The sequence below is a fragment of the Corapipo altera genome, unplaced genomic scaffold (assembly GCF_003945725.1).
Source record: "Corapipo altera isolate COAL_440 unplaced genomic scaffold, ASM394572v1 22b, whole genome shotgun sequence".
NCBI classification, from domain to species: Eukaryota; Metazoa; Chordata; class Aves; order Passeriformes; family Pipridae; genus Corapipo; species Corapipo altera.
In genome coordinates this window covers 24,204,429-24,223,793 of record NW_020884876.1, presented here as the reverse complement: position 1 = coordinate 24,223,793, position 19,365 = coordinate 24,204,429, and the positions used below count along the sequence as shown (strand labels likewise).

Sequence of the window (19,365 nt, the reverse complement as noted above, 5' to 3'; positions counted from 1 at the left end):
CCTTCAGGAACAGACTGCTCCAGCATGGATATCCACAGTGTCACCAGTCTTGCCAACAAACCTGCTCCAGTGTGGTCTTCTCTCTCCATGGGGCCACAAGTCCTGCCAGGAGTCTGCTCCAGCACAGGATTACCATGGGGTCACAGCTTTCTTCTGGGCATCCACCTGCTCCACCATGGGGTCCTCCATGGGCTACGGGTGGATCTCTGCTCCCCCATGGACCTTGATGGGCTGCAGGGGTCAGCCTGCCTCACCATGGTCTGCACCACAGACTGCAGGGGAACCTCAGCTCCTGGAGCACCTCCTCCCCCTCCTTCTCCACTGACCTGGGTGCCTGTAGAGTTGTTGCTCTCACATATTCTCACTACTCTCTCTGGCTACACTTGCTGTTGCACAGTTTTTTTCCCCTTAATATATTACCTCGAAGGCTGATGAGCTTGGCCTTGGCCAGTGGCAGGTCCATCCTGGAGCCAGCTGGCAGTGGCTTTGTCAGATACAGGGGAAGCTTCTGGCAGCTTCTCACAGAACCAATTCCTATAGCCCCCTCACTACCAAAACCTGGCCATGCAAATCCAATACAGTCAGAGATGTTTTGACGTTTAGAGATGCTCCCCTCATCACAGAAGGAATAGAGAGAAATTGCCAAATGCTGGTCACAGAGAGCAAGACTCAAGATCATTTTCCAGTGCCCAGCTTGAACCAGTTCTGGAGAGCTGAACCCAACCTGGACCAGCTGGGACAAAGACAGGGACCACAAACTGTGAAGAAGAGCTCAGGGGTAGGAGTGGAGAGCTGGAAGACGTGATACTTCCCAACTACCTGTCTTAGGTGGGTGGTAAAGCATTAATCCACACATGGCTGTAACAGAGTCTGGCAGGATATGTAGAAACAACTGAAGGGACACATCTGGGTGTAAAAACTAGGTCTAGTTAAGAAAAAGTCAGGAATGCCTCCATAGGAGGCTCCCAAGAGCTCTCAAATCTCCTTCGTAACAGTAGCTGGGCTAAGTGCAAGACCATGCTCGGGCAGGGAAGTAGAGGGGACTCACGCTCTGCAAAATGAAGAGAGACAAACTCATCCCTCTGTTCCTTCTGTGTATGAGAAAGCAGTAGGTGTAGGTAACAATCATATAGCCTGTGGCAGAACAGTGGAGAGACCAGAGGCTTCATTTTCCAGACCAGCTGGCAGGCAATTCTTCTTTGGCACATGCCAGGCTCAGGAATTTTACAGCAATACTTTGCAGCAAGGAATACCTAGGTAATCAAAAAGTCTTCTGTGTTTCAGGTGTGCCAGAAAGGAAGCAAACTTACTAACACTCAAGACAATTCCCTTCATTTTCTTCTATTTTTTCCCCTCTCTCACATCATACAACAACGTTGTTCAATTAAAATATACACTAGTTTCCACTTATTTTCCATTCCTATTCAATAGGACAATATTAAGGCCCTCTACAGTTTAAGAAAGCTTGAGAACACTGCCTTGACTCTCTTCCGCTCTTTTTGCATGAAGTTTCTCACTGTATAAAACCAAAATAGGCCAATTAACCAAACTACCAACCAAAAACTTGCCATTTAAATATACTGTTGTTTAACAGTTAATTTTTGAAAATGTTTAAATGAAAATGCATTTTTTTTCCACGATGAATCTGATAATTTGAGATAATTAACTCTGCATAATATAGAGAACTCTGAACACCTCAAGCATTTTAGGTGTTGGAATACGAGGTGAAAGAAAAGTGGCAATGACTTCCCAGATTAATAATCCTTTTATTATTAACATTTAAGAATGATGGTTTCAGAAAGTTCATTTTATTAAGTGTCCCCATAAATGTGGGGGCTTTAATATTTAAAAATACCCAACTTTTACAATTTTAAGTTTCAGGGCTTTGAGCTACAGAAACAGGAGCATATAACAGTGAATTCCTCCAACATACTCAGTTCACAGATTTACAAGGCAGAAGGAATATCAGAATTATTGAAGTTTGACCTCCTGTATAACATGAGTTTTGGGCTTCCCTGATTTAACCTCCATTTCAGTCCAGTAACTGGGGGATTTCCTTTAACAAAAACACCAATGCTGCTGTTTCACAGAACATAACCAACAAAATTCGCAAGCAGACGTACTACTTCTTGAGTTTCTTTTGAGCAGCCTTTTTCTTGACCATCTGTAACCTTTTCATAGCATTGAGCTGAGATTCCTGAGAAGTTGGGCCCTTTAGGGAGGCTGACTGATTACCAGTATCCGCGGTGGTTTTGCTCGTGCTGCCCCCGCTGTTCCCTGAATTCCCGCTGTTGCCATTCCCGCTGCTCCCCTGGCTGCTGGTGCTCGGCGCGGCACTGCTGGGACTCGGGAGACCCACTTTGCTGACGTTGTCGCTGCTCACTGAGCGGCTCAGGGTGGTTTTCCCCAGTGTCAGAGGTGGAGGAGGTTTCAGCTGAACAGGGTTTGTGCTGTTGTTGGCAGAAGCTATTTTTGACCCTAGTCCTGTTTTTGAGGTTGCCAACCCTGACAAACCCACAGGTTTCTGGTTATTTGAAGAAGCTGCCGGTTTCCCACTGGCACTCTGTGCTGTTGATCCCAGTTTGGCAGTGGATGGATTGGCAGAGGAGGTTTTGGCTGCAAAAGCAGCCCATCCTGTAAGGCCACTCGTTGCTGAAGAGGAAACACTTGTACTGGCAGAGTTCCCCGAAACTGTTGCTGAGGTCTAAAATAAAAAAGCATTCTTATTATAGTAGGATCTATTTGTGCAACACATCACAGTAGGAATACAGAGCCTCTGTTTCAGTTCTTTTCCCAGGATCATCCAATGGACAATATTTCATCACTGCTTACTGCAGTTGAAAGTACTAACATGAACAAGAAAGGATGCCAGGTGTAGCCAACTTTTAATCTCCCAGCCACATGGAAAAAATAATACCTTTTCTCTCCTTTCTTCTATACAGTTAGCAGGCTACCATACAGCATTGTGATCCCTCCATGAACAATAAAAGCCCAAATTTGTGAACTATATAAAAGGTGGTGGCTTGCCTTCCTTTTTTTTTTTTACTGTTGTTACCTGGTGTCACTTCTCAACAAGATGACAGATGCTTAGACAAAAATCAGACATTGAGCAATTTATTATTGCATTTATTACAGCCTTTTGGTCAAAGTAGCAGTATCTAAACTGTTTCCTTTCTCTCCCTTGGTTCTTAAAAGCCTGTACCACAGAGAGAATTAAAAAAAAAAAAAAAAGAAGTCACTGCACTTCTTTTCTGTAGGTCTCTTCCCATTCAGGTACTGCAAAACACAAACCTTCTGCACACATGGGCTCCCCTGCTTGCAAAGTGCTGTACACATTACCTGAGTTCCCACACCTTAAACCCTATAACCCCCAGGTTTCAGATGGGGATGATATGTTGCGTTATTAAACCAGAGTTACAGCAAATGGCAGCGTTAAAATGAAAACTAAACCCCTCTATTTAAGTAATATCCCTTTTACAGTATTTCCAGAGAGTTTCTAAACAGTAAAGATGATGGATGAAATCAGGCCTCAGGTCTAACAACCCATTTAGGCAAATAAATAAGTCTGCTGAGGTGAAAAAAGTATTCTCAAGTATAAGAGCTTGAGCAATACCCATCATATTATTCATGATGGTTTGCATCCAGGCAGAGCAATGGTAAACATAACTCTGAGCGCATGAATAGTTGCTTTGATTTTGAGTTAAAGCTGTGTTTTCCTAGGTAAGGGTCACGCTTTATCAGACTGTTATATTTTTTACTGTACTGCCTCTGGTTTACCACCTTTGAGCAACTTGTGACAGTATTTTAACTTGGGAAAAAGAGAAATAGAAGCAACATAGAATCGTGGAATAGAATCACAGAATGGTTTGGGTTGGAAGGGACCTTGAAGGTCATCTAGTTCCAACACCCTTGCCCACACTACCCACTAGATCAAATTATGTGTAAGAAGCAGCAGTCTCCTAAATTAGATCTCAGAGTCAGCTAGAGTTTCCCTATTGTAGACTCATAGAACTGTCTAGGCCAGAAAAGACCTTCAAGATCATCAACTCAAAGTGTAAAGTCAGCACATCCAAGTCCACTGTTATGAGGAAGAAAAGCCTAACTGTTAAAATACACATGTTACTTGACCACAGAGACCAAACAATATATTTTCTATGATTCATAGAATCATAGAATGGTTTGGGTTGGAAGGGACTTCAAAGATCACCTAGTTCCAACCTCCCTGCTGTGGGCAGGGATACCTTCTACTAGACCAGGTTGCTCAAAGCCCCATCCAACCTGACTTTGAAAAAATGCAGGGATGGAGCATCCACATGTTCTCTGGGCAACCTGTTCCGGTGTCTCACCACCCTCACAATACAGAATTTCTTCCTAACATATAACCTAAATTTATCCTCTTGCAGTTTAAAACCATTCCCCCTTGTCCCATCACTACATATCCTTGTGAAAAGTCCCTCTCCAGCCTTCCTGTAGGTCCCTTTTAGGTACTGGAAGGCCCCCTGGAGCCTTCTCTTCTCCATGCTGAACAACCCCAGATCTCTGAGTCTGTTTTCATAGGAGAGGCTCCAGCCCTTCCCAGCTCCTTCCAGCAGTCCCCTTTGGACCTGGTTCTAACAGGTCCATGTCTTTCCTGCACTGAGACAGCTGGACACAGTAGTTCAGGCAGGGGCTCACAAAAGTGGAGTAGAGATGCAGAATCACCTCCCTCAACCTGCTGCTGGGCCAGCTTCTTATGATGCAGCCCAGGATATGGCTGGCCTTCTAGGCTGCCAGGGCACATTTATAAAGATTTCTACTTGTATAAAACATCATTAAAAAACTTCATAGCGTCACTTCTGTTCTTTCCCTTGTAACACAAAAATACAGTCAAGAGCTGGACGTTTTAGGGACTTACTGCTGAAGTGAGGGTTTTTTCCCTGTTCTTTCAGTGTTAATGCTATGGTGCTGCTCAGTCTGCATGGTATAGCAGATTGTTTTCATTCATGATTCTTGTGAGAAAAGATTATAATCTATGCAGTGAAATGTAAACTTTTCCTCTGGCAAATTTAAACTACATTACCTTGACTTCTGTTCTCTTGAATGCTAGAAAAGCTGGTGGGGTCTCAGGTTTTAACTTAATTTCTGGCTTCTTGACCAATGGGTCCTTCAAAGCTGGTGCAACTGAAACCACTGCAGGAGCTGTTTTTTGAGGTGGCTTTTGTGTCTTCTGAGCCTGTGTAAGTGGTAGGAAAAAACCATGCCAAATTAGTTACAGACCCTATAACATTGACTGTTTTGACTGTTAACAAAAAGCATGAGCATTTTAAGATTGCAATCTAGTCTTTACAACTTCAAGTTTAATGGTCCATGAGAAATGAGGTAATAGGGGATGTGGAGATAGTGCTGGTTATGGTATTGGAGACAGGGTCCAGCCACAAAGCATCCTGAATAGAACTTGCTATTTCAGCGTGGAAAGAGTTGCAGTGGTGACACTTAGAGAACAGGAAAGCACTGGGCCTTTACAGGAATAAGGCAAAGGAAGGTGAACTTGCAGAAGAAAGGGACATAATCCAGCAGCACTGGGATGTGGGCTGCAAGAGCCTGCTAAGAAGTGGCAGGCAAAATGGCAGAATTCATGCCAAAAAAGAAAAAAGGAAAGGTCATATTGAAGGCAACTACTGAATGGCTGCAATTGCTATCCTGTGCAGGAACTGACCTTCAGCAAACACTCCTCTGAGTTCAAAGGCCTGATGACCATCAGAATAATCATGTATTTCAGTCAGTGATGACAATTCCTAGGCCAGGATCTTACATTGCCTTTTTTTCTTGTTTCTTAGTAGAGCCATTTCAAAAGATAACAACTTGCTAAGTTATCACAGAGAAGTTTCAAAACACACTTTCTGCTGTATAAAAGGGTGTGATTTTAAAACGTTGGAACTAAAGTCACTAATGTTTCATGCACCCAAGGTGCTGTCTTACTCTCATATTCATTTCTCATAATGAGACGAGTGCAATTCCAGTGGGATCCTGTTTAGTCAAGAAATTAACATGCAGATCAACCAAAATAAAGATTTTAATTTCATTTTTTTTTTTACTGCAATGTGCTACCCTCAGCTTGTTTTTGAGCCTGAGAAAACTCAATGCTTGAGATCTGGACTGAAATTTGCAGTCTTGTCCTACAGGAAAGCAACCATTAATGTCCAAAGCTGAGAAGAAAACTAAAACTGTAGGGCTATTTGGTAGATATATGCTAAAAACTGAGTATCACCCGAAATAAAGAAAATAAAAAGTTTCAACTGCTGCCTGCCAAGTAGGAAATAATCCTATTTCACTCCTCTTCACTCAACTTTGCATTTTTAAAAAAACGTTTTTTAAGAAGCACATTACAGAATGCTCTTTGAGATGCTACATTAAAAAACACACCTGCAGCAAGGGAAGCACTGCTGAGAAAAACAGTTTTCCAACATGCTTCCAAAGATTTCTCTAACCCATAAAATACCCTTGCATAGTAGAAATAGCCTGCTGTATTCAAATAGGGCTCACACGAGACAAAAAACTGACTCCTACCATTCTCTTCATCTGCCTGGTACAGCGGGCACAATACCATACAAGTCGAGGATCATTCACTTCCTTGTCTGTCACCTGAGGTTTATGGCAATCCTGGTGGTAGAGATTATGGCACTCCTGACACTCCACTAGCTGATTCACAAAAGTAACTGTCATTTGCCTGCAGAGCAAATAGTTAAGAACAGATTACGGAAGAAAGCACTTAGAGGATTATCCAATTGTTGAAAATTTTGCAAGGCTTAAGACAAAAATTAAAAATATTTTTGCTTTCACATGTATTTCCTACCTTTGGCAAATGAAATGTATTCCTTTTCTTCCTGTATCAGCTCTTCCTAACTAATATTTTAGAAACTTGATATTTTTAAAAGGTAATTTTTTTCAAGAATATCTAAAACTTCCACAATATTAAACACGAGTATGACAGTTTTGATTTCTCTGTTTGATTTTTATATTAGAAATATAAGTCTTGCCTGCTTTGCTTCACCTGGGCATTTATGGATATATCACTCTATAACAAACATGACTTCCTCATTATATTAGTATATGAAAGGTCTAGTCTCCATTTGTACAATTTTGCTGTAAGCTTTAGAGCAAAACAGTTCAAGAACAAATAACTTCGCAATGACAAGCTGGTAAGAGTGCTTTCTGCTGCAGGATTTGAAAGCATCATCATCATCCAAGCTCTACACTACTTTGAAGATGTTTTATTAGCCATCCTTTTGGTCCCTACTACATAAACAGACACGCGGAATTTGCGATAATACCAGAATTGTGGAAAGATGGAATAGAAAGGATTAATTGTGCAGTCCTGCCTTGAAGCAAACATGCAAGCTGGTGATGAGGACTTCATTTTGCATGGGCCTCTGTTGAAAGTAATCATGCTGTATAAATGACAAATTAGTGACATATACGTGACTGGGAGTCTGCCTGTGAATTAGCCGAATACCATTTTCTTAACGATTTCTTCTTTCAGAGGACAAATCAAGCTATTTAATTGCTAAGCTGCTTTTGCTCATATCCCTGAGGAGCAGGTACCCAGGTAACCATGGAAACTCTATTTGTAGATGGGTGGGGAAAGGTAATCCCTTATTTCTTTATATAACAGAAAAATGAAGTCTGATACTACAACATTTTCTAAGAAATATTTCTCTTTTACACAGGCAATTTAAAACCAGAGGGAGAAACCTTTCTGAAATTCCAGGGTCCATTATTCTACATGCAGGGTATTTGAAAGACATTTTGTTTGTTTCTCATTCCTAAATAAACTGGATCAGAACAAAGCAGTGATGTTTCAACCTCATGTGTCAAGGCAGGAGACTCATCCTATTTTAAAATTACAAAGAACAATCCCAGACTGATTAAAAAGTCAGGAACTCTTCATGATCAGAAACAAGTTAAACCACTTACTTTTAAATCATAAGATAACTAAGAAACAAGCCTAACAATTTTTTACTATCAAAAAACAAAAAAAAAGGTATTAACAAAAAATTTGAAATTTTGTTATTTCGAACCCAGTGCTTTTTAAAGATTTTTCTGGGATGAAAACTTCACAATCATCTACAAACTACATACAGTATTTCCTCTTCATATAACTGAGGAGTCATATAACTGGTGGGTCCTGTTTTTGCAAGACCTACAGGTACTGGAGAAGTTGAAGTTATTTTAATATTCTCTCCCTCCTTATGCCTAAGTTGGCATAACAGAACAAGAAGAAAAACACAATAGGCATCGAAGTGCAATACTCGTAATCACTGTGAAAATACATTTGACACTTGGCAAATCTTGAAGAAACATTTCATGTCTCTGCTTTAGTTTTTACATCTATAAAAAGGAATAGTTAATATTCGAATGCACTTTTTGCATTTGTGAACCCACAGCTGGGTTCTTATCAACTTGTCTTCTTAAGCAATGTAAATATAAACTCTTTTGCTATGAACTCCACCTACTCTGCAATTGGACATGACGTTTTCATTCACAACTGGTTGAATAACTGAGTTATTAGAAGATGCCATTTTAAAAATACTATTCATACTTGAGTTATTTTACAGAGTATCCAGTGCTTTTATTCTTCATATGAATGGGGATACTATTATTTTAGCTCAAGATGGCCACCCCAAAAACAGTGCACATATTGGAATAGAGGAATACTGTCTGATCAGTGTGTTGGAGTCAGAACTCCAAAGCGCAAATCCTCCGAAAAGCGTCCAGTTCAGTACAAGCTGGAGGTGAAGAACCATGTGACATCAGTCTCAGCAAGTTCTGCGTAAAATGAAAGCGATCGTGAGTGTCAGGGTGACTGTGGCCATCCCCTTTCTAACAGGTTGTTTCTTTCCCTGCAGTACTTCTCCCTCCCTCTGGTATCAGTTAATGAGAGCTATTTTAGTTAGCCAGGGCAGAAAAGTCTTTTGCAAGAACAATTGAGTTGGTGACCATGAGCATGTAGAAGCAACACCTTCAGCAGCCAGGTTAAACGTTGATTGTGGAACAGCTAATGGAACCACATACCCAGCCTGTGCTTTTCAAAGCAAAGTCTTGGCCATGCTGGGCACAGGAGTTGCATTTTCTTTAGTTTCTTTACTTTGCAGGCATTTCTCATTATACCTGTATGTGTTTTTTTTTGCCAGGGAAGACAGAAAATTAATAATCCACAACAGCTCAAGACTGTCTAAAAAACTCTTTTTGTTATCCCTTCCTGCCCAATAACTTAATACCATACTATTCTTAGTAGCATTTTAACATACCACCAAACGGGGATTTGCCCCTTTTAGGGGACAGAAAAAGTGGAATTTAAAGGAAAAAAAGGTAAAATTGAGATATTTATTTCATACTTCTTCCTTTTTCAGTGTCTCTATTAAGAAACTAAACATTTGAGCTAACATATGGAAATAATGTGACATGAAATCTCATCAGTTCACAATTGGTTACCAGTATAATTAGCTGCAACAACAGAAATTTATCATCCCTGGACTGCAGTTGCCTCCTTACCTACACAACCGGAATGACCATGAAAATGATGGAACAACGAAGTTATAAAGCCCAGTTTCACAAACAACTTAAGCTGAGCTGAAATACATACTTGCTACCAGTTCCAATCCCTTCTCTGTCCTGGCTCTACATTCTTGTATCAACACATGTGCCAACACAAGCATTTACTCTCACTAAGCTGACTGAAACCTAAACCTACTGAAAAACCGAAGTGGAAAGCTGATCCAGAAGCTGATTCAGCTCATCACAAAACCCTGTGTGCAATACACCCCCTAAACAGTACAGGGAAGGAGGTACAATTGGGAGAGCCAAACTGCTCCTTTTGGAAGCAGTGGAGGCTTAACAAGGACATAAATCATCTGTGAAACCAAACCCTGGTTTGAGTGATTTGATCCTAGGGTAGAGATTCAAAAGTGAATTTTATACTTCTGTTAACACTAAATGTACTGCTAGCACAATGTTAATAAATCCAATTTTAGAGCCCTTACTGGAAAGTAAAAAGAACCTGTCTTCACTGCCAGATATATTTACTGAGAAAACATGGCTATGTGTAAATTAATGTCAAATGATTAGGAAAAGAGGAGCAACACATATACATCTCATAATAATGCCACTTACAAATGCTTTCAGGAGAGAAGTGATTTTTTAAATTGCTTATCATTAGCCGTTAATACTTTAACCTGCTTTCCAATAATTAAAAACTGGTATTTGTCATGATAGGTTTTGCATCATGTTTAGTTTTATTTTTCACTTGCCTTTTCCTGAAGAAAAGCTGTTTTTCTCATTAAACGTTCTATTTTCAAGAAACTATTCTTATTCATGAAGGATGCTTAAATCTATTGTCAACTTTGGATATGTGCTTAAGTGATTTCCAGAATAAAAACTAAAAGAAGCATTAACTCAATGGTACACATTAAAAAAAAAAAGGTAACTACCTACCAATGAAGACGTTGACTTACCTGCAAACAACACAGGCCAATCCCATTTCCATAGCAAAGTCATCAGCACTGGTTTCCTCAAAGCTAGATAAATCAGGCATGGATAAATCCTTGCTCGTCTGAACTGTAATAGGAGAGGAACGAGCCTCTTGCTTCTCTACTTTGGGCTTCTTTGGTGCATCAGTTCCTTCAGCAGTATCCCCTTTTGTCTATTAAACACATACAGAATGTGAAAACTCAAAATGCTAGTAGATATTATTAAAATGAGAAAATAATTGGCACAATTAGATTAGCAGTATAAGAAGGTATGCTTTATAGAGGACAAATACAATGTATTTTCTTTAATTACATATTTTCTTCAAAATATTTACGAACTAGAAGCTCAAGCCCACTTTTTGTACTTCACCTCAAAATCCTTGAAAAAGCTTTGGGAAACTCACATTTCAATTTGCTACATTTTAGTACCTTGTTATTATCAGGATGATTCAAAACAGAGAATCACAGAATGATTTGGCTTGGAAGAGACCTTTAAAGGTCATGAAATCCAACTCCCCCTGCACTGAGAAGGGAAAACAATCACAGAATAATTATAACAAGACTTTTGTTGGAGTGCCTAAAGGCATGATTGGCTAATGCAGCTCACAGGTTACGCACCACTAGATGAGTTGAGCTACAGAGACTGAAAAGGGAACCTTCTATCTAAAACACCTTCCAGGTTATATACCAAGTTATCTCAATAGAGAACAAAAATCACTTACTTTATCAGCAGATCTCTTTTCTGTTTCTTTTTTCACCTTTTCTGATGCAGTGGGCTTGCCATTGTTGTTGCCGGAGGGCAAACTAGAAGAAGTTTTAGGCTCTTGCTTAATAGGTTTGGTAACAGATACTTTTGGTTGCTCGGCTTCCTAAAAACAGAAACAAAAATTGAAGGCAAACCCTACACTTGAGATACTTCCCAGTTTGCAATTAGTTAGATACCAGGATAGGCAAACAACATACAACACCAATCATCTACACACACACTTTTTAAAAAAACCATTTCTTAAATATCTTCATACCACATCAATAAATTAGTGTGTATAGGTTGCAGACAATTAGTAAAACCTCCCCTTACCACTCACCTTCCAGAGGGAAAGGTGCTCCTTTTCCAAAGACAGATCCTCTTTGGAACATTAATTAAAAAGGAAGACATTTCTGCTTTTAAAATTCAAAGAGATAATGAACACAAATTTTCAGATAATTCTGAGGACAAAATTCAATATAAGCTGAAAACATAACCCGACATCTGATGTAACCAGACATCAATACTTCATTCCTTCACGGAGAAAAACATTGACCTCTGCTGAATCTCAGTCCATATTCATCTAGCAGATGAATAAATTTAGATCTCAACAGGAATCAATAGTTCTCATTAATGATGCCTTAATGTCGGCAATGGACAATAACCAAGAGAGTCTGTAAATGAGTGATTAATCACACTAATGCACAGGAGCAAGGTACCCCCTCTCAGCTGGTAAGAAGGTAGTAATTCTCTGCTCTGTACTGAGACAGGTCCTAAGCCCTGAGCTTCAGCTCTCTGAAGTTTGTTGACTTCCTGTTGCATCCAGGGTCAGGCTGCATCCTCATCTGACTGACTGTGGTAACTCTGTGCTCCCTACTCTGTTCTTGGATTTCATGGTCAAACAAATTAATCCTGCAGCCTTATAAGAATGCAAGGAAAGAAACCATTACATTTTTTTTTTTATTTTTGAGCTTTGCAATCCAGCTGATACTAGAGACATACTAAAAAGAAGAGAACAAAAGATTTCTTCCTCTGCCCTGAGCTTCAGTTTCACCTGAGGGCAGGTGACTGCCAGCCAAGCTGTTATTAGAATTGGCTTCCCAAGCCTCTTTGCACTATTATTGATCTCTCTGCTTCCTCTTTAAACCACAAATCGCTTCTTTGAGCTCTGAGGGCACTCGAGAGTTTTGAGACCTGTGTTAGGGGGAACTGCAGTTTAGGTTTCAGGGAGCTGAACAGAAAAGAGTTAGACCACACCGTACAAGCATGATATATGCTGAGCAGTAATAGTGCCTTTTACTTATTTGGAACCACGTAGATGTAGAAATGAAATATTACTGATGTATCAGCATACAGATCATCATTATAACATACCAGGCTGACTTCCAGGCATCCTAGGGGAGAACACTACCTCGTTATCCATATGGTAGTATGTAGAAGTACGAGTATATCCCCGCTTGGTTATTTCCATTCACTAATTTGGATTCAAATGGTCCCTCTAGCAGGTGTTCAGTGATTTTCGGTAGATGAAAAATAATGTTTGTCCATTGGACGGCAATGGTTCCAGACTGCAAATCATTTCTGCTTTGAACCATTTCGTGTTTTTCATTCTCATATGACTTCATCAACAGAATTTCACGGAAAGAGACCCAGCTTTATCAGTAAATAGCTTGTTCTGTTTCATATTTATCTGTGGCAAAAGTAATCGGCATTTTAAAGACCTTTTAGCTCTGAAATGTAACTGCAGAAATATGTAAGTTTGGGCTCACCTTACATAGCATGTCTGATATAATGTTGAATATCTCTTTTAAAGGTCTTGGTATATCAACAAGGTAGAGATTTTTTTCCCCATTAACTTCTGTTAATTGAATAGATTATGTTGCATAAAAGGGAAACGATGAATATGAACATTCCATAATTACTTTTTTTTTTTCCTAAACTGCTGATTCTCTTTTAACTTTCCAGCTATAAAAGAGGAACTAGGAATAGAAGGAGCTCTGTAAAGGCATACAAAAATGACCCATGCTCTCTAACACCAATACCTTCTGAGATGGACGATAGCTTGACTCAGTTCCTCTGGCCAAAGACTCATCAAGAAGTGCTTTCAGCTTTTCTGCAGAGTCCTTACTCTTTGAATGCAAGAAGCCCAGGGCTTTCAGAAAAATGGGATCAAGCTCCAAGTTCACTGTAGCAGCCATAGTGGTGTCTTCAGAGGGAGTTTGAATGAAAAAAAAACAAAAAAACAAACAAACAAACAAATAAAGAAAATCAATGACAACTTTATTCATTTGGAGCATAACTCAAACACCATTGTGGCTAACAGAAGATCTATTTTTTTTGCAAAATGGAATGACATCAAATCACAGGAAGGATGATATGTGAATTAATTATCACTAGAAGATGACTGATTGTGAACTCTTGAGTTGCAAAACTTGAATTTGACTTTACATCTGAAATTATGTCAAATTAATTCTTTGGCATATCTGATATTCAGAAACTAAACTCATCACACTCAGGTAAATGAAACAAATATTTCATATTCTTGATATTCCATACATAAAGAATATTGAAAAGTATGCAAAACAAGTGTTAACTTCAAGGAAAGCAATTACTACCCTTCTCCTCAACATTATTTGCACCTACAGTTATTTCTAACTCATGGCTTGTTTAAGAGTAATTAAAAAATCTTACTTGCAGAAAAATTAACTTTTGAAACTTCTGACAAAAACCCAGCTCATTGTAGCATACAATATAAGATACAAACAGCTAGTGTATTATTTTATACAAATACCTGAAAAAACACCCTATCCATTTTTAAATTTAGCTGGAACAGCGAGAAAATTTATAACTTAAACTGTGACTTAACCACGTCCCCATGTGACAGTCTGAGTTTTAATGTCAAGTAATGACTATCCACGGCTTCAATACACCACAGTGACAATGTAAATGGAACAAAGTGAGAAAAAGTTTAGAACTAATTAAAAATATTATGTTTGCTTCAGAGCAATACATTCTGGCACTCTGGAACCTTCTCGGTTCATTTCTTTAACAAAAGCTCTAAGGAACTGCATTTACATTGGAAATTGTACTTAAAAAGATCTAACTTAATCAGTAATTGACAATAATTTAAGAAATAACGTGGGAAGTTATGGGAACACATCAGGATGCTTTATGGTTTTGTTTGGTTTTGGTTTTTTTTACACAATAATCCAGAAGATGTTCTTGAAAAGCCTTTCATCAGTTCTGCTCAAAAGCACTGGACAGCTTTTTTAGCTGGAGCTTCCAAGGTTTTGTCTGATTAATTCCTTTTGATATTCATGGCAGTGAACTTTTACCTCTCTGGCCAAAACACCAGCAGTGGCAGCCTGCTCCCTTAACACTTGCCTAGAAGTCCCTAGGAACCTTTATCTCATGCTGAGCTTTCACGAGACACCAGAGAATCACTTGACTGAGACCATCAAGGAGTTCAACATACAGTAGACTTCATAGGGATTTTATCAATGGACCCAGTAGAGAGTTAAGAATCCTCTTCAAGAGCCTCTTCTCTCTTCCTTAATCTTTGCTACTTGACAAATCATTTTCTGGTGGCCACAGAACTTCTGCTAGTAATACTACACACCAGCTACTCTGCTTTTTCACAGATCAAGCAGAGACTGCAGTGAAAGCCCCATCCAGACAATTCGGTCTCTCTCTGATGATTACAAAAAGTGAATTCACAGTGCATGGAAAGCAGATACCCTTTTTTTAATGCATCTACCTCTAACAGATGCTCAAGCTGCTCTCAAGATCTGTGGGTAGGTTATCTCCTCCATTTCTTTGTTCTGTGAATATGCCTTTTACAAGAGTCAGTGTCACATACTCTTATACCAGGACTCTGCTAAACCCTCTGTTGAATGAAAGTAGAATCAAAACACTAATTTCAAAAATTTTGTAGAATTCCCTGCTAAAAAACAATACTTTCAGTTCTTCTCTGAGGCTTCTACTAGGAATACACACTTGTCTACAGGAAGGACAGGTAGCCAAACAGTCATTAGCAGCCAATTCAGGATGCCTGTAATATTTAGAGAACAAGTATAAACACACTAATTCAATTTTCATCTAGTTGAAGATTTCTTTCTAGCTCTAGTTTTTTAAAGACATATATTGAAAGGAACTGTTAAACCCCAAATTTCAAGAGGGTTCTCTGTATTTATTCTTTTATTTGCTATGAAATTCCAGCAATTCTTTCTTTATTCTCGAGGATAAGTTTTAATGTCATAGGCTACTTCAGTTACAACTAATATCACAAGAAATTTCTCAAGAGAAGGGAAGGAACTGGGTTTATTAAACAGTTCAAGTATGCTCAGCTTAGGCATGTATTTTCAAATTAAAAAAAAAAAATCTATTTGTGACTTAGAGGAAGTCTATTCAATGGGAAGATGAACACATCAATAGCTGTCTTAAAAAAAGAATCACCTGAAAAAGTAAATTGATAATTATGCTCTCCTTACTGGACCATAACAACACAACTGCCAAACAGACTAACACCAGTAACTGACCTGGTCCAAAAGGCAAATTATTGCTTCTGGTAGTAGCCCTTTCCAGATGTTTACAGATCAAACAGTTTTTAAGTATAAAACAGTGGTTTGACACTTATAAACCTAAGATCCAACTACATTCATTCATGTTTTCATTCATAAACTGCTCCTCTGGCAGTGGAAGCAGCATACAGCAATGTGATAGCCTTGAGATAAGGACAGCAGTGTTCTAACAATGATGCCATAGGCTGTTCTGCAAGACAGACCTTGACTTTCTTCTTGAAGGGGAATCTTTGTACAAGAAATAATTCAAATGCTGTTTAGGAAAAAAAAGTATAGCACTGTCTTTTCCTTAGCAGTTTGATAACTCAGCTGTGAAATTAGATGACTGTGCTAAAAAAAACCCCAGAGCAGAACTGGTTTTGCTCAAAGCAAGTGCACCCTTCTTGCAACTCAGCATTCAGCCATCAGCCTAGCCCTAAAAGTACCTTTCTCAGCTTAGGTCTCTGTTTGGTACTTCTTCACTATTATATAAGAACTGTTTGATGATGGATACACAAGACCAAACATAAGGCAACAAAACTCCCTGAAGTATCGGAGATTATATTAAGAATCCTACAACCAACAATCATGGAGTAGCCTCCCAACATGTACTATTCGAAGTGTTTTAAATCCCTGTGGGGAAAAATAATGCTAATTAGTAGGTTGTTATTTTTAAAACATCCAAGAATTTTTGGATTCTCTCATTTCTTGAGCATACTTTGTTCTTCTGCCAAATACATACAAGTTTAATGGAGTACTATACAGAATATATGGTCCTCCAATTTAATAGACTTATTAGATTTCTAGGATCTTAAGGAAAAAAGAGCCCTCTTTTTTTTATTTATTTGCCATCTACTATGTTGCATACCTACATATCTATTATTTTATTCATTATAACTTGCAGTTAAAGGGATCTACTTCCATTACATTTTCAGATATGGTCGTATTTTTATCCATCTGTTTCTGAACTCCTGTTTCTATTATTTTCTGAGACAAGTGTACTACTGAAGATATTTTTCCAAGAAAGCACACACCTTCAGTTTATATTGCAACGTTATTATCAAACCCATTCTTTTATAAACTGGGAAATATTTTTATTTTTCACTGACACTGATGATTAAAAGGACTTCCGCTCACATATCCTTTTCAGCTACCTTCAACATATGTAGCAGTAAACTTAAAACCTAGTCACATGAAACAACAGCACATAATTCCTGCCAACACACTCACTTCACTGTGTTTATCAATAATTAATTTATCATGATAACATCATTTCACTTTCTCCCTCCCCTTTAGATTCTTCTGTTCCTCAGAACTTACTCTCTTCCTGACTAATCAGTGACAGTGGCAGATTTTGCTTATTTACCAATAATACCTCTTCCAGATCACTTCCAGATGTAATGTAAATCTTAAGAAAGTAGATCAAGGAAAATCTTAAAAGCAGGAAAAAACAAACTTCTGTTTCCAGTTTTTGCTTTTGTATCTTAATCAGGACTTGATTCATGACAGCATAATTTCTCAGTTACCTTCCACAAGGGACATTTCAAAACTCACACACTTCAGTAGTCTGGAAAACTGTATTAATCAGTTCTCATTTATCTGTTATCTTCTTCAAAGAATCTTCTAAGACTAGAGTAAAATTTCCTGCTATGTAGTTACTAGTACTGGTATCCTTAATTTTACATTCTATTCCACACCATATTTTATAATATACTTCTAAATTAATATTTCAATCAATATCACTGTAGTCCATTTATCCAAAATGTCTAAGATTACACCATATGCCGTTTTCTCCTCAGAAACAGTGAATTATTTACGAATCACAGAATCATTTAGTGTGGAAGGGATGTCACACGGTCACCCTGTGCAAGCTCCTGTTCAAAGTGAAGTAAACACTGAATTCAGACCAATTTGCCCAGGACGTTTCCAGTTGGATCCTGAAAACCTCCAAATACAGGAATGTGAAAAACCTTACGGGCAACCTGTCCCAGTGCCTCACTACCCCATTTCCTTGTTTGGAATTGGAAGTTTTAACTTGTGCTGTCTCTCATTCCCCCTCAAAGGATCTGACTACAAAGACTAGCTCTATCTTTTCAAAAATCTCCTTAGGTTTATAAAGGCTTCCATTAGGTCCCCTTAAGCCCCTGGCAGATGGCATCCAACACTTCCTTCACCTTCAGATCTAGCTATTTTGCCACAGGGGACAAGCCAGGTAGTCAGGCATGACTTATCCTTGGCAGATCTTGAGATGGCTAGCCTTAGTCTCCACCTGCTCCTCCTTATGCCTACAAAAGGCCTCCTCCACGATCTTTCCAGATGGAAGCAGCAAGGCCTGTAGTTGTCCTGCTAGTCCCTCTTGCCCTTTTTCAAGATGAGCATAAAATTTGCCTTTCTCCAGTCTTTGGGATCTCCCTAGTCTCATGGCCTTTAAAAGATGACAAAAAGCAGCTCTGTGAAGATAGACCTGAAGATGGTGTTTCAACACGTGCCATTGCTCATTGGTTTAAGTCACCGGCAAATTGAGTTTACCTCCACTACTGTTTTCACCTTTCCTTAATCCAGTGTATACTGAAACTCATCAAGCTCACAAATTCCTGGGTATCATCCTCCTGGAAACTTCTTGGTGACAAAATCAAACCTTAGTTGAAACGGAATTTCTGAAATAGTTACACCAAAGCCACAACACGACCCTCTGCAACCTACTTGCTGCAAATCTCTCCCTGAGATTTCCCTTTAGGAATGCACAAAGTGCCTCTTCCCTGAAAGCAACACCTTAAAATGTTTAAGATAATAAAAACCCACCCACCCTCCTGCCCCTGTTACCGCCCTGCACCGAGTTGCTCAGGGCAGCGGCTCCAGGGGTGCCCTGTGCCCGGGAGGGACTGTCCTGGCACCCACCGGGACAGCGCGGCGGCCGCCGCCCCTCCCAGTCCCACAGGAGACCCAGAGCTCAACCCGGGTGCGAGGGTAAGAGCCGCCAAGTGTGGTGTGGGGTCCACTCTTCCTCCTCCCCAAACCCCCTCTTCCTTCCTCCTTCCCCCCAAACCCCCTCTTCCCTGCTCCTCCTAAATCCCTCTTCCTCCTCCCAACGCCCTCTCTTCCCCCATTCCAACCTCCCTTCTTCCTCCTCCCAAAACGCCTCTTCCTCCTTCCTCCTCCCAACCCCCCCTCCTCTTCCCAAACATCTTCTCCACCGTCTTCCTCCTTCCCAAACCCTTCTTCCTCCCTCTTCCCAAGCCCTTTCTTCCTCCTCCCAAACCCCTTCTTCCCCTCCCAAACCCCTTCTTCCCCTCCTAAACCCCTTCTTCCGCCCCCCAACCCCCTTCTTTCTCCTCCCTCTTCCTCCTCCCCAAACCCGTCCTCTTCCCTTTTCCCAAAACCCCCTTTCTTTCTCCCAAGCCACTCTTTCCTCCTCCCAGACCCCCTCTTCCCGATCCCCGCAGAGCCGCCCGCTGAGGTCTCACCGGAGGCGAGGAGGAGGACGAGGAGGAGGGGGAAAGCGCACAGACGGGTCCGCCACCACGCCGGTCCCCCCGCGCCCCGAGTCCGGCGGGCG

General features: G+C 39.9%; 1 protein-coding gene across 7 annotated transcripts; it reads right to left on the bottom strand.

Moving 5' to 3' along the window:
• Positions 1 to 1,746: 1,746 nt before the first annotated feature.
• On the bottom strand, positions 1,747 to 19,363 carry INTS12 (integrator complex subunit 12). 7 transcript variants are annotated; one of them, XM_027635565.1, is made up of 8 exons: positions 19,274 to 19,337; positions 15,008 to 15,136; positions 13,293 to 13,456; positions 11,228 to 11,374; positions 10,491 to 10,678; positions 6,547 to 6,706; positions 5,060 to 5,212; positions 1,747 to 2,704 (listed from the first exon to the last, which is right to left on the bottom strand). In XM_027635565.1, the coding sequence occupies exons 3-8, from the start codon at positions 13,446 to 13,448 to the stop codon at positions 2,123 to 2,125; spliced, it is 1,386 nt and encodes a 461-aa protein (XP_027491366.1). In that variant the 5' UTR covers positions 13,449 to 13,456; positions 15,008 to 15,136; positions 19,274 to 19,337; the 3' UTR covers positions 1,747 to 2,122. The 7 variants fall into 7 exon arrangements, with proteins under 7 accessions (XP_027491366.1, XP_027491363.1, XP_027491365.1 ...); XM_027635562.1 differs by lacking the exon at positions 19,274 to 19,337 and adding an exon at positions 18,339 to 18,490 and having other exon boundaries at positions 15,008 to 18,234; XM_027635564.1 differs by lacking the exon at positions 19,274 to 19,337 and adding an exon at positions 18,339 to 18,490.
• Between the last annotated feature and the right edge of the window lie 2 nt (positions 19,364 to 19,365).

Excerpts from the sequence above, each read along its gene's own strand:
- INTS12 (XM_027635563.1), bottom strand. The coding sequence starts at position 13,448 with ATGGCTGCTACAGTGAACTTGGAGCTTGATCCCATTTTTCTGAAAGCC. Across the intron at positions 10,679-11,227 it reads AAAAGAGATCTGCTGATAAA|ACAAAAGGGGATACTGCTGA; the intron begins GTAAGTGATTTT and ends TGTGTTTAATAG. Across the intron at positions 6,707-10,490 it reads TTGGCCTGTGTTGTTTGCAG|GCAAATGACAGTTACTTTTG; the intron begins GTAAGTCAACGT and ends TTTGCTCTGCAG.